This window comes from Pelobates fuscus, chromosome 5, assembly GCF_036172605.1.
Source record: "Pelobates fuscus isolate aPelFus1 chromosome 5, aPelFus1.pri, whole genome shotgun sequence".
NCBI lineage: Eukaryota > Metazoa > Chordata > Amphibia > Anura > Pelobatidae > Pelobates > Pelobates fuscus.
In genome coordinates, this window is record NC_086321.1 from 207,237,518 (window position 1) to 207,257,843 (window position 20,326).

Genomic DNA, 20,326 nt, shown 5'->3' on the forward strand with positions numbered 1-20,326 from the left:
CCCATTAGAATAATACACACAGGCCAACCTAATGTATTACAATCAAGCCTCTCCAATTACACACCGCAAAAAGAATATATACATATTTGTCTAGGGTGGTATGCATTATTTTTAGCCAATCGCAGTTGACACAGTGGACTTTGCAAGCCTAGCCGTTCTAACATTTTACGTTGGACAATCTGTTGGGAGCAGATTAGCAAGCTTGAACTGCACAACTCAAGTTTAGTATGTGATGTGCCGGTATTGAGATGCCCCTAATATAAGCATTTTAACATTTCATTTACCAGAGGCAGCAACATGTCTGCCGCCGCTCCTCCCCTTCATCACGTCAGCCGGCTGGGGAGACCTAATGCCCATGCTTTTCAATGGTTTCCTATGGGGATTTTAGCGACGCTGGAGGTCCTCACACAGCGTGAGGACGTCCAGCGACGCTATAGCACAGATAATCTGTGCTATGATCCTGGAAGTGCCCTCTAGTGGCTGTCTATTAGACAGCCACTAGAGGAAGAGTTAACCCTGCAAGGTAATTATTGCAGTTTAAAAAAACTTCAATAATTACAGTTGCAGGGTTAAGGGTAGTGTGGGAGTTGACACCCAGACCACTCCAATGGGCAGAAGTGGTCTGGGTGCCTGTAGTGTCCCATTAAAACTGGTCCCTTCATCTGGTTTCAAGATAATTGGGCCCAAACCATTTGAGTCTTCTTAAAGTTCCAGTATTCCGGTTACGACGCATGTACATACTTTAAAAAAAAAGAGAGAAATTTTCATCAAGATCTGAAATATCTTTTGGTGAATGCTCAATAACTTCTGTCTGATAACTCAAGTGCATCATGTAGTGTGGAGATGGGATTCCTATCAGACGAACTGAGAAGATTTGCAAAGGAGGTGACTTTAAATTTTTAACTAAGGTTCATCCTCCAAACCTATGGAGAAAGGCCTATGTGTTCCGCAGGAACTTCTCAATTTGAAGGAGTGGAGAAAGCCTGAAATGAGAACTTCTATCTCCAGACATTTTTAAGACCTCTTTAAGCGTCAAGGTAATGTTGAGTGGAAGGAATTCTCTAAAGTGGACTTTTACATTGCACAGCTTTACAAAAAACTACTGATTGGTGAGGTATCTGGGTTAAAAGACCCTATGGATAAGTGAGCAAAAACGTACTGTAGAAGAGTTTCAGTCTCTTGGATTCCAATGCAAGGCAGCAATGGCAAGGGCTTCTGTTACAAATGCCAAGAATGTTTTGGTTACAATCCTTGGATTGTTTGGTTGAAAGCACAGAAATATTCCATATTGTGCATACTTTTGGGGTTAACCAATGAATCTTGTTTTTAAATTATCAGCTTGGATTATGGTTCTTTCCTCTGTAGCCAAGATCCTAATGGCCGCCACGGCTTCTAAATTGGCATTCTGCAAATTACCCTTTCTGAAAGGAGTAAATTGTTAGGAACACCATTTGGAAGAGATAATCATACAGATCCCTGAAGCTTAAAAAGCACTCCCACAAAACATGTTTTAATGGAACCGGGGTATAAGAATCTTAAATTTCACACGTGCAGAAATTTATGGATCCAAAGACTGGTTCAGAAACTTTAGGAGACACTAAAACAATGCCAAATTTGACAAACCGAGCAATAGACCAGATAAGATTTTGACATCAGGAGAGTAGGACGACTAGAGTTTTAGCGTGCATGTGAGTAGACCACGACAAATCTATAGGTACTGAGAATTATTGCTGAGGGTTACAAGTCAGGTTTACAGAAACACGTTTTCTGATATCTCCCCCATCACAATCAAAGCAAAATCTCTCTCTTCTTGCAGAAGCTATTTCTCTCCAAAAGAAAGGAGTTTTGGAGAAAGTTCCAAGAAGTCAGGCATTCAAATGTGTTTATTCTCATTTATTTATAGTTCCAAAACAAAGATTGTTCTTGTACAAACATTTTTTTTATTTTTATTTTTTTTATTCAGTGGCCGAACATAGTCTGCAAAAAGGAGACTTCATGGTCACACTGGACTTTAAGGGCGCTTGTTTGCACGTTCCAATGATGTTGGCCTCATAGTTTCTAAAATTCACTATAAAAGTGTGAAGAAAAATCGACCACTTTCAATTCAAGGCTCTATTTGGATTAACCTTGGATCCAAGGATTTTCAGGAAGATCCTTGGATCCATCTCCCTGCATACTTAAGTAAAAAAGGGAAATCAATAGTGTCCTACCTGGATGACTGCTTGCTAAAGGCCAAGTTAAAACATTTACAAAAAAAATATTAAAACTAAAATTCAATTTATGAAAAAATCATGGTTGTATTGGCATCACAGCTCCAACCTTCTATAGTGGTACAATTTCTGTGTTTTCTTAAACTCAAGCATCCCTGCATCTTACTCTAGAGCAGTGTTTCCCAATTGGTGTTCTGCTGAACCTTAGGGCTCCGTGAGAACAAAATTGTGGTTCTCCAGCGATTTTGGGCCACCCGATGGGTATTGCTAAACAGGGGTCCGGTCAGGCACCTCAGTCATCTAAAACCGCGACCAGATCCCTGTAGTATTGGATGCTGCAAGGAAGTGACAGAGCGTGCCGCCTGAAGGGGGAGTGAGAGCAGCGGGGACTGAGCAGCACTCCAACCTCAGCCAGCAGCACTGAAGATGTGAACCGCAAACTTAAACGTGTGTATCTGTGTGTCGGATACATACGCACGCATACACACACCGGCACATACAACTACAGATACAGATACTCACACTGGCACCTACAAACAGATCAATACATGCGCACGCACACTGTGGGTCAAGGTGTGTATCTGTGTGTCAGATTTGAGGATGTTGATACACTAGGTCAAAGGGCTCCACAGGAAAAAATAATTGGGAACCCCTGCTCTAGATAAAAGGAGAAAAATTAGAAAGGAAGTATCATTTTTTTTTTTATTTTTTTTACAGAGAAGAGTTGTTCCATTAGGAAAGTGATGAGTGTTTGGGATATTCTAACATCCTCCATCCAAGCGTTCAAATGATCAAGAGCATCTAGATCCTAGAAAAATGGTCCAAAAAGGAAGAGGATTTAGATATGGAGATTGGTTTCTATTCTGGTCAGAAGACCGCTTTCTTGGTGAAAAGAATCAAGCTTCTTCTTGAGGCCTTTCTTTCATTCACAAAGATTGGCTTACAAACACGATGCCTCAAAGCTAGGTTGGGGAGCACATCTGCAGTCCCATATGCATCTATGAAAGACGCAAGCCGGTCATCAAACTTCAGGGAAAATAACTTTTCTATGCCCTGCAATATTTCAGACCAAGGATTTTTGGAAAAGCTGTCAGAATCCATTCGGATATAAGCACAACTGTCACATATCTAAACAGGGGGGCGACAGACAATCAGGAGTCTTCCTCTCCTCTGTTCATAAACTGATGTGCCCAGAGAATTAGAAGTTTTAGCAGCTGTACACATATATAGGGAACCGAAAATAAGTTTATACCAGTTGTGGACCTTATGGCCAGAAGGGAAAACTGGAAAGTGCCAGTTTTCGCTTGCCTTTACAGGCAGGATCAGCCGCACTTTTTAATCAGAATATCCAAGTGGGATTTCAGATTGGCATGTGTTCCCTCCAGTGGCTTTAATTCCCAGAGTCCTCAAGAAAATCAGGACCGACCAAGCCTTGGTACTTTCAATCATTCCTTACTGACCAACAGAAGTCGGTTATTAGAATGAAGGACGATGGCTATAACATTCTGAAAGCCTCCAGCATAAATTCCTCTGCTAGAGAACAAACCTCTTCCTTTCGAGCATGGCTGCTGAAAGGTTGATTTGTAAAGCTTACTGTGTTCAGGACAGCTGACTTAATCTGCTCTTGGTCTCCATTAGGAAATTGACATCAAATATTTATTTGAGAATCTGGGGAAAAGATCTTCACTGGTGTAGTGATCCTGATTGCTTTTCAGGTTTCCTTTAAAGATGGATTTTAATCAGCTTTGAGTTATTTCCTCGTCTAAGATTTAGCATGTAATTTATTGATTTTAAAAGATCCTTTTATGCTATTTTACTCCTGAGGTCTTTTGGCAAAGAAAGTTGTGGAAATCCAAGCCCTTTCTTAATCAGAGGAGTCTATTTTTCATCCAGATAAAGTTTTGATGTCCGAAGTGCTTTACAGCTATACCTTCATAGATCTGCTTCTTTCAGGAAGTAAACCATCTGTTCATTTCAATGGGAAATTTCAAGTTATCGAAGCCTCTAAAAATACAATTTCCAGATGGTTACGGAAACCGTCAAGTTGTCATATAATTCTAGCAGTCTTTACTTTCAATTAAAGTACACTGTACGAGAGCTATGTGTACCTCCTTGTGCAGAACGAGCAACTATCCACCTGAATGTATCTTCTGGGTAGCTGTGTGGTCAAAGTTCAACATATTTATAAATTACAGGATAGACCTATTCATCCTCGGCTGCTTTCAAGCATAAGGTGCTCCAAGCTGTAGTTTCATGAATCCCCCGCCCTTCGTTTGGTTACCTGGAATCTTGCTATATTCCATTTGTGTACTGCCACAATGTTTTAGGCAAAACAATGTTACTGTAAATTATTATTTTCATGATTTTTTTTTTTTTTTTTTATTCATTTTTTTTTTTTGGGGGGGGGGTTATTTGATTGGAGTCTCTATTTCTTTCTTGCCCTTAACTGCCTCGGAATTGCCTTCTCATGGGTTTTTAAACTGTAAGTAGGAGTGACAATCTTAAATCTTTTAGATTGCTTGTCCCAACATGGGGTAGTACATTCCATTTGTGTACTGCCACCATATTAAGAAAAAAAAGGAGTTGATGGCAAGGAACATTATTTCTGTTGGGGGGGGGGGAGGGTTTGGAAACAACATTGAAATATGCCAAATTTTGGATTTTTCTGAGCCTGTCACCTTTTGAGGCAATATGGAAGCCCATTAAAGAAAACTTAAAACTCTGACCGTTGACCACTTTCAGGTTGATTAAAGAGAACAGACTGAACAGACACTGGGTATGTGTGGACAAGGTCATAAAAACTCTGAAAGGGTTAAAGCTGCCAGATGTGGATAACTACTGTTGCAAAGTGTCCAAACATTTTTTTCATTTTTTTATTTTCTATAAATTGTAACCATTCTTAATATGCTTACTATGTTGGTATATTGGATCTGATTTTGAAAACTTAATTGAAACTTGTGGGTTTTTATTGATTTTATATATTTTTTTTTTCTTCTCCCCAATTAGGCATGAACCCAATTTGAAGAATTTTAAAATGGGAGATGCTGCAAAACAAACTAAAAAGGGTGCTTTTATGGATGAGGAAGAATTGCAGAGAAGTTCTTTCAAGCACTATGCAAACAATGAAGCACATGGAAACACCTATGTGGAGAAACCTCAGCGAGGCCTCCCAAAGAAAGGGATTCCAATAATACAAAGTAGCAACCCCAGAAACGGGCCTCGTCCGAATACTTCAAAAAATTTTAGTCAGAGTCCTAGTGGCAGAATGGTCTTCCACCAAAAAAATGGTGTTCGGAGATGGGCTGCTGAGGAACAGCGAGGTTATTCAGAGAATTGGAGAGATCGTGGCTCTATTCATACATTTAGTCAATCTAGAAAGGATTTCACACGCGAAGTTGAAGATGATATCCGGAAGCAGGATGCTGAAGAGCGAAGTAATAGAGGAATAAGGCAACCAGGGCAGAAGAAGCAAACTAAAGATGCATCTGAGTCACACAGTCAAGGACTAGGTAATTACAGCGCTCATATTTTACAAGTGGTTTGTCTTGTTTTTGTTTTGTTTTTTGCATAGAACTAATAAATATGTTCTTGATATCCATGCAAGCACTGATGGAATGCTGACCTATAAATTAAGATGTCTGCCCACCCCATCTTGTCAGTGAGATTTTGAGTTGGAAACTGTGTAGTAATAGTACGTCAAAAAGACATCTAATGCTGCTTTGGAATGTTAGGGGATGGTGCCAGATGATATTTCTGTTTTTAATTAGATCCTGTTGGTCTCATAAGCTATACCGAAAGTAGGGTTTCAAATTTGAAGTCCTATGCTACTAGCCAGTCCTTAAAGCTATTTGTCAGTGCAAAGCATTGCATACACATCAGTGTTTCTGCTCGCTAGTGGAAAGTTTGAGCACTGCAGAAAGGTGTCCGTGTCCATGCACACTGCTCCTTATACCGGTTAAGATTTATCAAAAAAACTGCTGCTTCTGCAGGGACTAGAGTCAAAGGAGGAAGTTGTACCTCACTCGCCATGAAAGTCCATTAAACTTGTGAATACAGCAGACTGACATATATTGTGCTTCTGTACTTCCCTCTCCAGCTCTCAGAGCCTCTGCCGCATGTGAAAAGCAAAACTGGTCCTCCTTAAACTAATAGCAGCTGCAATATAGTTATGGACTTGCACAGAAGTACCGCATATAATATCTGCTGCTGGGGCTGAACTACATATTTCCCATAACACAACCTGGGCTAATCTTTGAGAGCAGATTAAATCCTACAGCATGAATGAGCAGCCCCTGATTATGTGCCAGCATGTAGTGGTATTTTTGTTGGGGTATTTTTCATTTTTTTTTTTTTTTTTAATATTAACTTTCTGTTACGGTTTTATATTAAAACTAATCTGTTTAATACTGCTTGCTTTACAGACCATTCGCTACAAGGAAAACCAAAGAATGTGCGGAGGCGCTGTCAGTCCGAGCTCGATGAAGATGACTACCAGGATGCGCCAGTCAAAGAGGAAGAAACCATGTCCCAGACAGAATTGCAGGCTATCAAGGAGGCTGAGGAAGGCCTCAAGCAAGACTGTATCTACAGGCTCAAAAGAGTATGTATTCCACTGATGTAGAACTTTTTAAATAAGAAATATTTTCATCATGGCACGAACTTTTACTTTATAAAAACTGTATGTTGAGGGGAAGAGTGCAGAGACAAACATGGTTTTGCCCTGACTGAGAACCCATCTGAATGAAATGTAAAATTCTAGTGAATGACTAGAGAGGTCTTACTGGAGTGTGAACTAATGGTATCCTCATATATCAAAGTCTCTTGCACTCTGTAGACTTAGAGCATTTTGAATATTGCTGTGTTTACCTAAATTTAATTTCAGTTTAAGGAACAATCTCAAATCCCTTATAATAAATACCCTGGGTACTTTTCCCACATGCAAAGTGTGCATGAGGTCAATAAAATACACTATCAAAAACTCTGGAGGAGGCGCATGATATAACTTGGGACCTCTATCTATTACTTATGTTGTAGAGGCTCTGAAATTGAAAGTACATGAGTTTTCCAGTTCCTGGGGACTATGGGGTGTATATTTTGTTTTGTTTTTTGGGGGGGGGAGGGAGGGGGGTGTCTCAGGATCCCCAAATTAAGAGAGGTGCAATCTTTCAGTTTGGTTTATGCGGTAATTAATTTTTCCACAAACTCTCTAAAATAGTTTTCTTTCATCCTGTTTGTATTGTAGCGTCCTCGGAGGTGTCCCTCAGCAAATTATACTTGTAAGCTATGTGATGTTCTCATTGACTCTCTGTCATCAGCGCAGAAGCATACGAAGGATAGGAGACACAGGAGAAATGTAAAAGTGAGTATGGAAAGTGCTAATAAAAGCTGTGTCTATTCTTGGGTTATATGAAACCAGGCTGTTTTCACAGCTGTTAGATTAAATACCTGGGACCTGTTCAAAAATGTAGCATCACAAATGTGCAGACTTGCTCTTGTCATATTGTAAACAAACCATGGACACCAACATCACTTGAGTGCAATTGATACTGTATTTTTTCACCTTGTTAAAATATCTAGTTTTACTATTAAAATTAAATCTGAGCCTTATTTGGTGTAACCTTGCACCCTTGGCAGAAATGCATTCTCTAAAATCTGAATATGAAAATCCTAGTTCTCAGTGGTCTAGCGGGAGTTAAAATCAAATTGGTTGAGTGTGCAGACCGTGGTAATTGCTCTCTCGAGGTCCCAGCACTCAGTGAGTCAGAGTGCAGTCTGGGAATATTGGTGCTCTGACTTACGTGCTGGACCACTAATATGTTAGTACATGCTCTCTCACTCATCGTGGCAGCCTGCTGCTTGCCCACAGTAGTGCTAAAAGCAGAAAAAAAAGCTGCCTGCGCCTGGTACGGTGTTCTCTGGATGTCTTCTTTTCCCAAGGCTTTTTCGCTATTTGAAGGAATGGACTCCAATCCAATGAGAGATTAGTGTATGCTGAGCTGCCATCGTGAAAACACAGCCAATAACTTCTTGTTATATTGTTACGTATAAGAGGACTGTGACGAGGAGTAAATTAAGCGGGTTGCCTCACATTGATCTCTCATTGATGGTTATGTCACAGAAGACTGTAAGACTAACGAATGTGCATGTGCACACACAGATCTTGGCATTTGAAGCCTTCTGTAATATAACCCCACACTATTGCCCTCGCCAATGAAAGATCCATATGAGCTGACCTACTTAATTTATATATACATATTCACACATAGAAACTGATATGCTTACAGCAACTAACATGTTGGTGCTATTTGTTATAGGAAAGGAAAGAAGAACAACTTCTGACTACTCTACCTCCTCCAACATTACCTCAGATAGAAGCAATTGGCACAGCCATTGATAAAATCGAAAAAGAGCATGGACTGAATGCAGAAGATCTAGCTGAAAGACTTGCTATTCTGAAAGCCATGGAAACACACATTCAACAGAAGCTTCCAAGTATGAAAAAGCCTATTCTGAGGAAAAGTAGTGTAAAATGATGCAATTCTAAACTGCATAAAATACAGCAAATGCATTTCATGTTCATACTTCACAATGTAGTGTAGAAACTAGTAGTCTTTTAGAAGGAACCTTTTTATTCCCTCACCTTCACTGTCTAAAAATCAAATTGTAGTGAATTGAAAACCAAATTGCTATAGTCACAGCTTGTCCATCTTTGCATAAATAATTTTTTTTTTTTTTGTCTACAACAATCTGTTGTTGCAGACCTCCACTGGCTCCCTGTTTGAGCCTACCTTCTCTGTGGTTGGAATGACATTGCTTTGTCAACCGCTGGTGCTGAATGTCTTTTTGTTACGCCTAACGTATCCCACACTTAATGCTCTAATGCCTACCTCCTTCCTAGCACTTATCTCCATAATTTAAACTGGAGTTGTATGTATTCTTATTTTTTGCTTGCACATGTAATCTTTGAGATAGAACTAACCGTCTATTTATTGTTTGGCCTTCTTCCTTTTTTTTTTTCTTTCTCAATTTTCCAGCTTGTACTTTATACCTTCGGATGTAATATTTACATTTAATGCAATTTAAGTGCTTTCTTTTCTGTATTCTGCATATCAGGTTGTTCATTGCGACTTTATGGATCATCCTCCACCAGATTTGGTTTCAGAAAATCTGATTTAAATATAGACATAAAGTTTCCACCTAGTGTAAGTATAACAAAGTATATCCATGTCCACAAAATACTTTACTGTCATGCAGGCCAACATTGTAACTAGGTATGGATAGATATAGGTGCATGTGTAGCTATATTTGAATTGTACATGACTCTCAATATTGATGAGTAGCAGACATTTTTTAAATATTTTTGCCCACTTTGTGTACCTTTTTGGTGGTTGTCTACTTTTTTTTTTTTTTTTTTTTTTTTTTTTTTGGCGTGGGCAGGGCAGTTTGGTTATCCTAAAAAAACAAAATACAATTATACAAGTGTAGTGTTGGGGGTGGGGCCAGACCCCCATGCTGACGGGTCCCATGCAGAAGAGGCTCTGGAGAAATCTGGCCTCTTGGGCTACAACTCATGGCTCTTACACTCAAACTGAGCCCAAGAGATACCTACATGGCTGTGGAAGAGGTAGTGGCACAGTGATTGGAAGTTTTGCCCCCTGTGGGAAGCACAAAGCTTCGGAGGCTGCGGCCTATTCGGGAGGAGAGCAGGGTGGACGGCTGCCTCCCTTCCCATCTACCACATACCGGCCTACTGAAACGCCTGCCGGTCCTATTTCTCTCACCCCTGGGGCCGGTGGGGTCATCCCAGTCCCCACTAAAGAGAGCTCGCACTGTGGAGAGACTTAGGGGCCCTACACACCCAAGGCCTACCTTGCAAGATGGCAGCCAAGGCCTACCTTGCAAGATGGCCCACCGAAAGATCGCAAAATGTGTCCAGCAACGAGTTCACCGATCACCCCTGCAGGGAAGTGAACGGGACAGTGAGAGCCACTGGATCCTCTGCTTGCTACAGATGCCTCTGATGGGGCCAGGAGCAGGAGTTGCCTATGCCGCAGCGCGGATCTCTCACGCGGACTTAACACACACTTAGCAAGCCTGCCTAATATCGAACTTCTCAGATAAGCATCGGTTCCACCTGAAAGAGCCAGGGACTCGCCAGCTACCTGCGACGTGCTGAGCTGCTGACTTACCATGTCAATGCCTGCAAGTTTGGGGTGACACCACCCGGAGACTCTATGCAAGCACAGAGACACTCATGGCACAACATGACGTGGGCTCTACCAGAGACAGCAGCTCTTGGTTTCACATTTGCCACTTGGGATTAACTTTCCTTCGACATAAAATGCACCCTTTTTGTATTTCCAAACCACTTCCCTCTACTTGGTCTCACACAGATGCATGTAACGGTACAGCAGTCTGCTTAGCCCCAGTGGTCCTCTCTTTTAAACCAGTTATGCTTAGCTAGAAGGTTATATTTTCTTGTTTTATACATGGAAGCACTAACATTTTCCTTGCACCTCACTGCATGTGTTCAGACCCCATATATGCTACACTCCTCATTCACACTTCTACCATGCCATCGTAAGGCGTGCCATGTATGTTTCACCCCAATCTACTCACTATAGAAACGCATGCCTGTCTCCCTAATAGTGAACACCAACTACTTTATTATGAGACATGTAAGCACTGTTAAGCCTATTCCTAAAACAAAAAAAGTGTGATTTCCTATGGCACTGTTTCACCTGTATGTTATACGCTGTTGTGGCGTTTGTTGATGTTATGTACTCATCTGCACAAAAAAAGTAGGTGAGAGAAATGAGGAAAGGGAGAAGGAGGCAAGAAGAGTACTGAATAAAAACACAAGTTAAAAAAAAAAGTGTAGTGTTCGAACCAGGTTAACAGTGACCACTAAAACTGCAGTATGTTACGGAGTGAGCAGTCCTACAAAAATGCTCTAACGGTAGAATTTTGTTTGCAAGATATATAAAATCTCCTTTTTTGGGATGGCTTTATTTTTTATTTTATTTTTTGTTTACTCTAACTCTCCAGCGATGTCAAACTTGGTCAGCCTTACTGCTTTAATAAACTGTGAGTCCCTTATTTTACCATGTACTGTGTAATTGAAAGTGCTACAAACTACCCAGGGTGTTTTTTTTTTGATGACCAATTTGACGACATGGTGCCTGGGAAAACTAGAGAATACCCTGCAGTGCCACCTATTATGGAAGTCCTATTGGTAACGGCAAGTTTCCACCCTTCCATTCTTGCGCCCATCTCATTGCTTTGAAATGCACTAGGGACATCAAATTGTCAAACTTTTTTGTTTAAAAGTTTCCAGCCTTCTCTGCTTAAATTAAATCTGACTTTTGTTTTGTGTTCAGTGAGTACATGTATGGGAGGGAGTGGTGGCAGGAGGCTTGGTGCTGTGGTGCAGATAACCCATATTACAGCTTGAAATTAGCCTGTCCTAGTGTTAGTTTTGGAAGAACCCAGTTTTGCAATAATCTTAAAACTATGACACAATCAATAGATGATCTTTGATATTGTTTGTTCACTGTCTATGCACTCAATTACAGATGAAACAACCAGATGTACTCTTGCTTGTTCATGAAAAACTAAAGGAAAGTGGTAAGTACAATAGAGGGTTGTAGTCAATGGAGTATATTCAAAGCATGGGCTTGTCACCAGTGGGGTACCTCAGGGATCTGTACTTGCACCAATTCTCTTTAATATTTTTATTAGTGATATTGCAGAAGGTCTTGATGGTAAGGTATGTCTTTTTTGCTGATGGTACTTGGATATGTAACAGGGTGCATGTTCCAGGAGGGATAAGCCAAATGGTTAATGATTTAGGTAAACCAGAAAAATGGTCAGAGTTGTGGCAACTGACCTTTAATGTGGATAAGTGCAAGATAAGGGCAGAGTACACAATATTTGATAGTCCTAACCTCAACATCTGAGGAAAGGGATTTAGAGGTGATTATTTCTGATAACTTAAAGGTAGGCAGACAATGTAATTGAGCAGCAGGAAATGCCAGCAGAATGCTTGGTTGTATAGGGAGAGGTATAAGCAGTAGAAAGAGGGAAGTGCTCATGCCATTGTACAGAACACTGGTGAGACCTCACTTGGAGTATCGTACGCAGTACTGGAGACCGTATCTCCAGAAGGATATTGATACTTTAGAGAGAGTTCAGAGAAGGGCTACTAAACTGGTTCATGGATTGCAGGATAAAACTTACAAGGAAAGATTAAAGGATCTTAACGTGTATAGCTTGGAGGAAAGACGAGACTGGGGGATATGATAGAAACATTTAAATACATAAAGGGAATCAACACTGTAAAGGAGGAGACTATATTTAAAAGAAGAAAAACTACCACAACAAGAGGACTTAGTCTTAAATTAGAGGGGCAAAGGTTTATAAATAAAAACCGGAAGGATAACTTTACTGAGAGGGTAGTGGATGCATGCAATTGCCTTCCAGCTGAAATGGTAGAGGTTAACACAGTAAAGGGGTTTAAGCATGCGTGGGATATGCATAAGGCTATCCTAACTATAAGATAAGGCCAGGGACTAATGAAAGCTTTTTTTTGTTTGTTTGTTTGTTTTTAATTTGGGCAGACTAGATGAGCTGAATGGTTCTTATCTGCCGTCTCATTCTATGTTTCTATGCAAGCACTTTAATATTCACTTGTCTTTGACTGCCTGCTTTTTTTTTTGAAAAAGATGTATTCATTGAATGTTCCTTTAATGGCCTAGAAAGGCACTCATGCGCCTCTCTACAAAGGGGATATGAAGGATGGATGCTCCTTGGGCAACTCTTTAGAGGGTGGGGGAGGATGGAAAATACATAGAAACATCTACCATGTGTATGGTATACACAGATCTCTGACCCACTCTATCTAGAGTAGAAGAAAATCCAGGTTGAGCCCATAGATCACTTATCTGAAATAGAATTTCACTGTAAATATACTTTTGAGCAATCCATGAATTTCATCTCCCCCCCACCGCCCAATTTGACACCTATTGGCACCTGTTATTCTGGAAGCCACCAAGAACTTTAAGCTAAAAGGTTTTAGCTGTTAAGTCTAGATAATATCCAGTGTCTGTGTGCTAATTCTGGATGCTACTAGTGCCTTGCTTTTCTGACAAGTACTGGGTTCTACTACTTTTCATAAGTAGAACTGAATTGGCAGATTGCTGAGCATGCCATGCATGCACAGCATGTCCTCATTGTTTATTTCTCTGAGAAGCTTCTAGTTGGAGAAACATTCCTCAGTCTTGGTGAGATTACATAGGCGGATCAAACTGCAATGAGGGGATGGTTCTGACACTTTTAGGTGGCTAAGTTATATATCTATATAAAAAGGGAGGGTGGGGAAACCATATATTGCAATATAAAGACATTTTTGTAATGTCTTTGTACTCTGATTACCGTTCTAGATATGTTTACAGACTTTGAGGTGGATTACCATGCCAGAGTGCCTGTTGTGGTCTTCAAGGAAAGGAAAAGGTATGAACAATGAAAATAGAATGTCTGTCGTGTGTTATTTTTTTATTTTATTTTAAAAGGTGTTATTCATGCTATTCATTTTTGGGGCATGACTGGTCAGTACCCTGATCAGAAATCCAGTCATTACTTTTCATATGCCATAGTTGACATATGACAAATCTAATTTTATTTTTTCTATTTGGTGGTCATTCGATAAGAATTTAATTCTATAGTGCCTTGCTATGCTGTTATTTATATTTATAGATGCCAATTGTATGTTCATAATCTCTGCATTTATTGAAAGGGCATGGAAAGCTATCTTACTGGTCAGGGTTAGTTCTGTGTTCATTTTCTTGCTAATTTTGTTAACTCCCAAGGTATTCATTGGGAACATAAAAACATGTTCTAAATTCCTGTAAACAAATATAAATGAAGACCGGCACAATTGGAAATTGTATTACAAATATTGCAAAACATTATGTAATGGCCATAACCTCCCAAAATCCATTTTTTTTGTATATATATTTTTTTTATTGAAAGTGCTCAAAGTCTCAAAATTACTCTAAAACACATATGTTCCTCACTATTTCAACATAGAATACTTTATTTCACAATTCCAAAATGTCACCAGTAGGGGTCCCCATACAGTCCTCATAGTTGAGTTCTGCAAAGGATCTTTTCCTAGTTCAAACTACACTAGAGAACCTGGCTATTGGTCAGCTCTTGCATTAATTAAATATTTAGGACCTGTCTCCTGAATTGTTCTTTACATCAGAATAAAACAAGACCACCTGACTTATAAATGTTCTTCAGCGGTATTATTTGGTTATTAACGTTGTTTTTTGCCAATTCAAGAAGTTTAAAATCTGTAATATTTGAATAAATTATCTTTTGCTTATCCAAGTCGAATTTGGTATCTTGAAATATCTTGCTTTTACAGAAACCTTTTTACAGAAGTCTGTTAGTACTGTAAGTATAAACCATTCCTCCAAAACTAACCAACCTATCTTCTTTGTCTTAGTGGTCTCCTGTGTAAAGTGAGTGCAGGCAATGAAAACACCTGTCTGACCACTGAACTGCTGGCAGCACTGGGCAGACTAGAACCAAGACTTATTTCATTGGTTGTTGCTTTCCGATATTGGGCAAAGGTATATTCTGCTTTATTAAAAAAAAAAATATATATATATATATATATATATATATTTAATTTGTTTAAAACATTTTTTTATAACTGGTTATAGACAAACTGTTGTAATAGGATCATTGTTTGGATGGCAAAAAAACTAATATTGCAGTAGATCACAATTCTGTCAGTTTTGGGTTGCTTGCATTTTTTTTTGCCAAGACCCCTAGGTCATATGTCTGCTTGATGCTGGCTAAGGTTAGAAGGGGAGGAAAATAGATGCTTACTTATTATACGATAATTAAGCTCAAGTGGTCTCTGCTGATGGCAGGGAATCCAAGGGAAGAGGGATCAGCCGCTTCACTCTTGCCCATGTTGAGTAGGCCACAAACTTTAATCAAGAGCCGCTAAAGTGGAAATACAGAAATATTGGAGCTTACAATAATGCCATAAAGCTGCAAGCTATGGATGATTAATTTTGCATGTTATAACATTAATTTTGCTCAGAACTACATTAAACTGTGTCCGATCAGCTCTCCAATTTTATATTTTTTTTTTATTTTCTTTTTTATTTTCTTTTTTAGCAAAAGGCAAATTCCTTACTGACTGGAAGTTAGGTTGGAGCAGAAAGTAGGCATTTGGAGAGAAAATGCAAATTTAAATACTTCCATAAACCACATGCATTTGTTAATTTTATTTATTTAATTTTTTTCTGAAAGTTTGCACAAGTTTCTTGGCTAGGTTTTTAATCATTGAAACCGCTTTTGTAATATAGTGAATGAGTTGGTATAATATTCTGAGTACTAAATATAATCAAGATCTACCAATGTTGCACATATTACTGTTTCCATCCTTGCTCTTCTCTTACAGCTATGTTGTATCGATAAACCTGAGGAAGGGGGGTTACCGCCATATGTGTTTGGCCTCATGGTGGTTTTCTTCCTGCAGCAAAGAAAAGAACCTCTTCTCCCTGTATATTTTGGAACATGGGTATGTGTACACTTTCTAGAAGAAAAGGCTGAGAAAACTAATTTTAAAGATAGTCTAGTAAGAAGCTTTTTTTTTTTTTTTTTCCCATATTCTTGTAGGTTGAAGGATTCACCATTCCCAAACTAAGCCAATTTAACCTGGTAAAAACAGAGGAGAATACTGTGGTGTGGGAGCATACTGCTAATGGAGACCAAGAGAATCCTTCCCATGAATACCTTACAAAGGGAAATGTAAGGAAATATAATTTGGCATGCAAAGTTGTGGTGGTCAGGTGTGGGGTGTTAAAGGTATATTACAGGCACTGTAATATTTAACTAATAGTGTGTTGCAGGCACTCCAAAACAAATACCAAATTATGGTGCCACTGCTAGGTTCCTGTTCACCTGGATCCATGGTAATAGGCAAACAAAAATAAAGGTCCTCAGCGCTCTGCAATAAATTTAGGTGGTTTGTTCAGCAATCAAAGTGAAGGGCCAATGTTTTGACACGTATGTGTGTCTTTCTCAAGCTACATATACAGTACTATTACTGTGTGTTTTTTGTTGTTTGTTTATTTATTTTTTTATCTCATTAAATGGGTTATAGTGAATATTGTCCCCTGGCACTGTCCCTCCATTAAGTGTGAAGCCGTTTTCGAGCAGGATAATATTGAATGAGGGTCCCTCCCTGGCCACCCACAGAACTGCCCCTAAACACATCCTAGTAATATCTGATGTGTTTGGGTGTTTTTTGTTTTTTTTTGGTGTGTTAGAAAGTTTATTTGATTATGAACCCAAAGATCATATGAAACCTGTCTTGATAATACTATAACTGTCTACAGGCTCCCTTGGCTTTTGCTGCTGACCTATTGTGTCTAGTATCAATTGGGCAACTCTGGGTTGAAATGCTGAGGTTCTATGCACTGGAATTCAACGTGGCAGACTTTATTATCAGTATTCGTGTCAAGGAAAAGCTTTCTAGGGAATCTAAGGATTGGCCGAAAAAACGAATTGCTGTTGAGGGTAATTTCTTTTTATTTCACTTTCTCACCACTTTCATCTCCTCTTTTCATCTTTCACCACTTTTATGTTCTCAAAAAAATTGTAAAGGTGAGATTTTATGTAAAATATGGTTCATAAGATCTCAATCTTAAATCCTAGATCCGTACTCTGTAAAACGAAATGTGGCTAGATCCATGAACAGTCAGCTTGTATATGACTACATGATTCACTGCTTGAAAGCAACATACAAATACTTTGCTATGCCCCAAAAAAATATTGCACAGTCCAGTGCAAAGCCTGTGACTCGTAGTAAAGTTTCCAACAAAGATGGGCATTCAAAAGTTCCCAATCAGACACCAGATACCAACAATATGACTGCTATAAATAAAAAACTGGAAAACTTGGTGCTGGGTGGTGCTTCTTCTTGCATAAGTGAGACAGTCCAACAATCACAGCTAAGTGAGGTTGATGGCATGTGTGGCCTCATAAAGGAAAATCAGGTGTTTGATTCAACAAATCTTAGTTCTGCAATTGATGAGGATGATGACTACATTACTGAAGAGGTTAACCTATGCAATCTTGAGGAGTCTCTTCTAAGTTGTGAAGAATTAGAAAGTGATCCCGAAGAATCTGAAGATGACGATATCCCAAATGAAAACCGTAAAGGAAATTTCCCAAGAACTGCTCAAAGTTTAGATGACGATAGTGAGAATGGAGAAGACATTGATGCAGTTAATGAGGAGACAGACAGCCTGTCTGATTGTGAGGTTGTTGCCAACATTGTAACAGAGAGCGATGAATTTGGTTCAGATCGATGCAGAAGACTTGCAGGCAAAATTGATTTAGACGAGGAAAGCTTAGATGAACTTGAAGATCCTTCTCACGACTTGGCGACACAAGATTTTGGCCACACAGATCTAAATATCTCTGAGGCTGATGAAGTCGGTGTGGTTCTGGAGCGACCTCATCTTGATAGTCTTACTGCTGATTTTGATTATACTTTCACTGGTTTAGCAGATGACGTCTTATCTGAAGATGACCTTGCAGAAAACATCACTGCTACTTGCCTCAAAGACCTTCCTTTACACCTTGACGTGGATGTTCCAGTAACAGAGTCTATACAAATTGAAACCGCAAAGCCTCTGGATAAGGACACGCTGTTTTATGAATTTAACAAACCAATCTTCACAAAAGGCAAGGTAGGTGAATATTTTCCTTCAACTTTATCATGCCTTATGTGGGGGTGATAAAAGCTAGGTCATCCCTAGTTAGTGGGAGCTGTGTTGGGGCTTTGACTGCAGTAAGAGGACAGCCATGGAGACACACTGTGAGTATGGCTGTATGCAGGGATGTATACCGCGATGCAAACAAAGCATTTGCCTTGGGCGGCAATTTCCAAGGGGTGGCAAAAAACGGTGCCCGAAAATGCCCAGGCAAATACCTTGTTTGCCTCGTTTTATGGGAGCCCAAGAGCTGGCCGGCTGGCCACCTTTAGGGCTCCCCTGGGGCAACAGGCAGTCGTTTCTCGGGCGGGCAGAAGGGAGTACTTTCCTCTGAGCTGTCTGCTCAGCTCCCTCACACGACCCGCAATAATGCCAGGAGCCGGCATCACTCTGCGGTGCGCGAGGGAGCTGAGCAGAGATCTCAGGGGAAAGTGCTCCCTCGCTGAAAACTACACTTCCGTCTGCCTTCCTGCCCAGCAGCCCCATTGGACCCCAGGTGAAAAATCCACCCAGCTATCCCAAACGTAGGGAGGCTGGGTGGATTTAAATTTAAAAATAAAATAATTTAATTGTGAGTGTGCGTCTGTCAGTCAAAGTGCAGCCTTGACAGGAAGGGGTGGGGAAATGTTAAATTAGGGGGGTGCCCGAGCACCGTCCTGCCTAGGGCAGCACAAATCCTAAATACACCACTGGCTGTATGGCTGTCGCTCTAATTTATGTTTTGTTTTTTTTCCTCTCCATATCTCCTATTCGAACACAAGCCATTAAAGGGACACTAGTCACCAGAACCGCTGCAGCTTAATGTAGTTGTTCAGGTGCTTGTAATCAGTCCTTGCAGTTTTTTTGCTGTTAACACTGATTTTTTTTTTTTATTTTTTTTTAAGATAAAAGGCAGTCTTTACATTGCTGCCTAGGGACACCTTCAGTAGCAGTCTTTCAGATGGCCACTAGAGCTGCTTCTTGGGTCAGTGTGTCTCCACACTCTACAAGGAGACACTGAACTTTCCCTATAGAAATGCATCTCTGAGAAGATGCTGATTGGCAAGGGCTGCATGTGATTCTGCTCCCCACCGTGCCTCCTTGGCTGAGATCATCACAATTGAGATTGTCAATTCTAATGGTCAGCCAAGGAGGCAGATTGGGGCAGGGCCAGCACCGGCGGGCTTGCACAGCGCTGGATTAAAGGGGTGTAAACTCCTCTTTGCTTTAAAAACAAGGGAGCTGAGGGTCTACATTGTTTTATTACAGTTCTAGTGATTGCAAAACTGGTTTGTATTCCAGTCACTACAGTGTTTAACTTTTTGCTCACATGAGAGCAGAGAATGACTTCTGGAAGGACTCCTCTACCCTAAATGTATGCCAATACCTGCATTTAGTATTCACTGACCACATCCTGTTCCTGGTGCATGTAATACCAGAGCCATCTATCATTGTTATATGGTTTCATTTAAAGTGTTAACTTGGGTGGAATTAAATCCCTGCACTGTATCTGTGTTACACTTTAGTCTGTCACCTTGTGCTATGAGGAGAGGCAGTCTTCCGCTCCACAAGAGGCTAGTTTACGGCTCTAGGGAATTATATGGTTTTCTGAGCGCATCGATTCATTGATTATGTAGTCTCCCCAGCTCTGGTTTATAAATGCATGTTATTAGAGGCTGAGCTTTTAAACCTGTTAACCCAAAATAGAAACTGGATCAGGTCTAAAAAGGAAATGAGAGCAGCAACTGAGGTGCTAGTCAAAACAGAGTGAAAATGTATTTGTTTGTACAAAACTGCTAATAAAATTGCAATGAGAAAGTAATAAAGAAAAAGGTAACATATACACATAAAATAAAAAGGACTAACCTAAAGTTTCTGTAGCACCTCATAGGAGTAGGGATATCTGAAACAACCATGACACGCTTAAAAAGCTCAATTCTGTGCTTCTTATGGCACATTCTGCAGAGTCTGACGAAGGTGCAATTAGGAGCACCAAAACATGTCAGACGCAGCTATTATGTTAAAGAACCGCTATAGTGCCAGGAAAACAAACTAATTTTCTTGGCACTATAGTGCCCTGAGGGTGCCCCCACCTTCAGGGTCCCACTCCCGCCAGGCTGAAGGGGAAGGAAGGGGGTTAAACACTCACCTTTCTCCAGCGCCGGGCTCCCTCGGCACTGGGGACTCTCCTATCTCGTCTGATGTCATCGGCTGAATGCGCATGCGAGGCAAGAGCTGCGCGTGTATTCAGACAGTCTCATAGGAAAGCATTCTCAATGCTTTCCTATGGACGCTGGCGTCTTCTCACTGTGAAAATAATTGAGAAGCGTG

The 20,326-nt window shown here is 40.2% G+C and overlaps 1 protein-coding gene across 2 annotated transcripts in view; it reads left to right on the forward strand.

Moving 5' to 3' along the window:
* Positions 1-20,326, forward strand: part of TUT7 (terminal uridylyl transferase 7) — a 69,231-nt gene that overhangs the window by 14,448 nt on the left and 34,457 nt on the right. For both annotated transcript variants that reach the window (XM_063454978.1, XM_063454979.1), the window contains exons 2-13: positions 5,217-5,719; positions 6,632-6,810; positions 7,453-7,569; positions 8,525-8,702; positions 9,324-9,412; positions 11,786-11,837; positions 13,652-13,721; positions 14,722-14,848; positions 15,694-15,813; positions 15,912-16,043; positions 16,634-16,814; positions 16,953-17,992. In XM_063454978.1, the coding sequence (XP_063311048.1) occupies positions 5,245-5,719; positions 6,632-6,810; positions 7,453-7,569; positions 8,525-8,702; positions 9,324-9,412; positions 11,786-11,837; positions 13,652-13,721; positions 14,722-14,848; positions 15,694-15,813; positions 15,912-16,043; positions 16,634-16,814; positions 16,953-17,992 (2,760 nt within the window). In that variant the 5' untranslated portion in view covers positions 5,217-5,244. The remainder of the gene's footprint in view (positions 1-5,216; positions 5,720-6,631; positions 6,811-7,452; positions 7,570-8,524; positions 8,703-9,323; positions 9,413-11,785; positions 11,838-13,651; positions 13,722-14,721; positions 14,849-15,693; positions 15,814-15,911; positions 16,044-16,633; positions 16,815-16,952; positions 17,993-20,326) is intronic.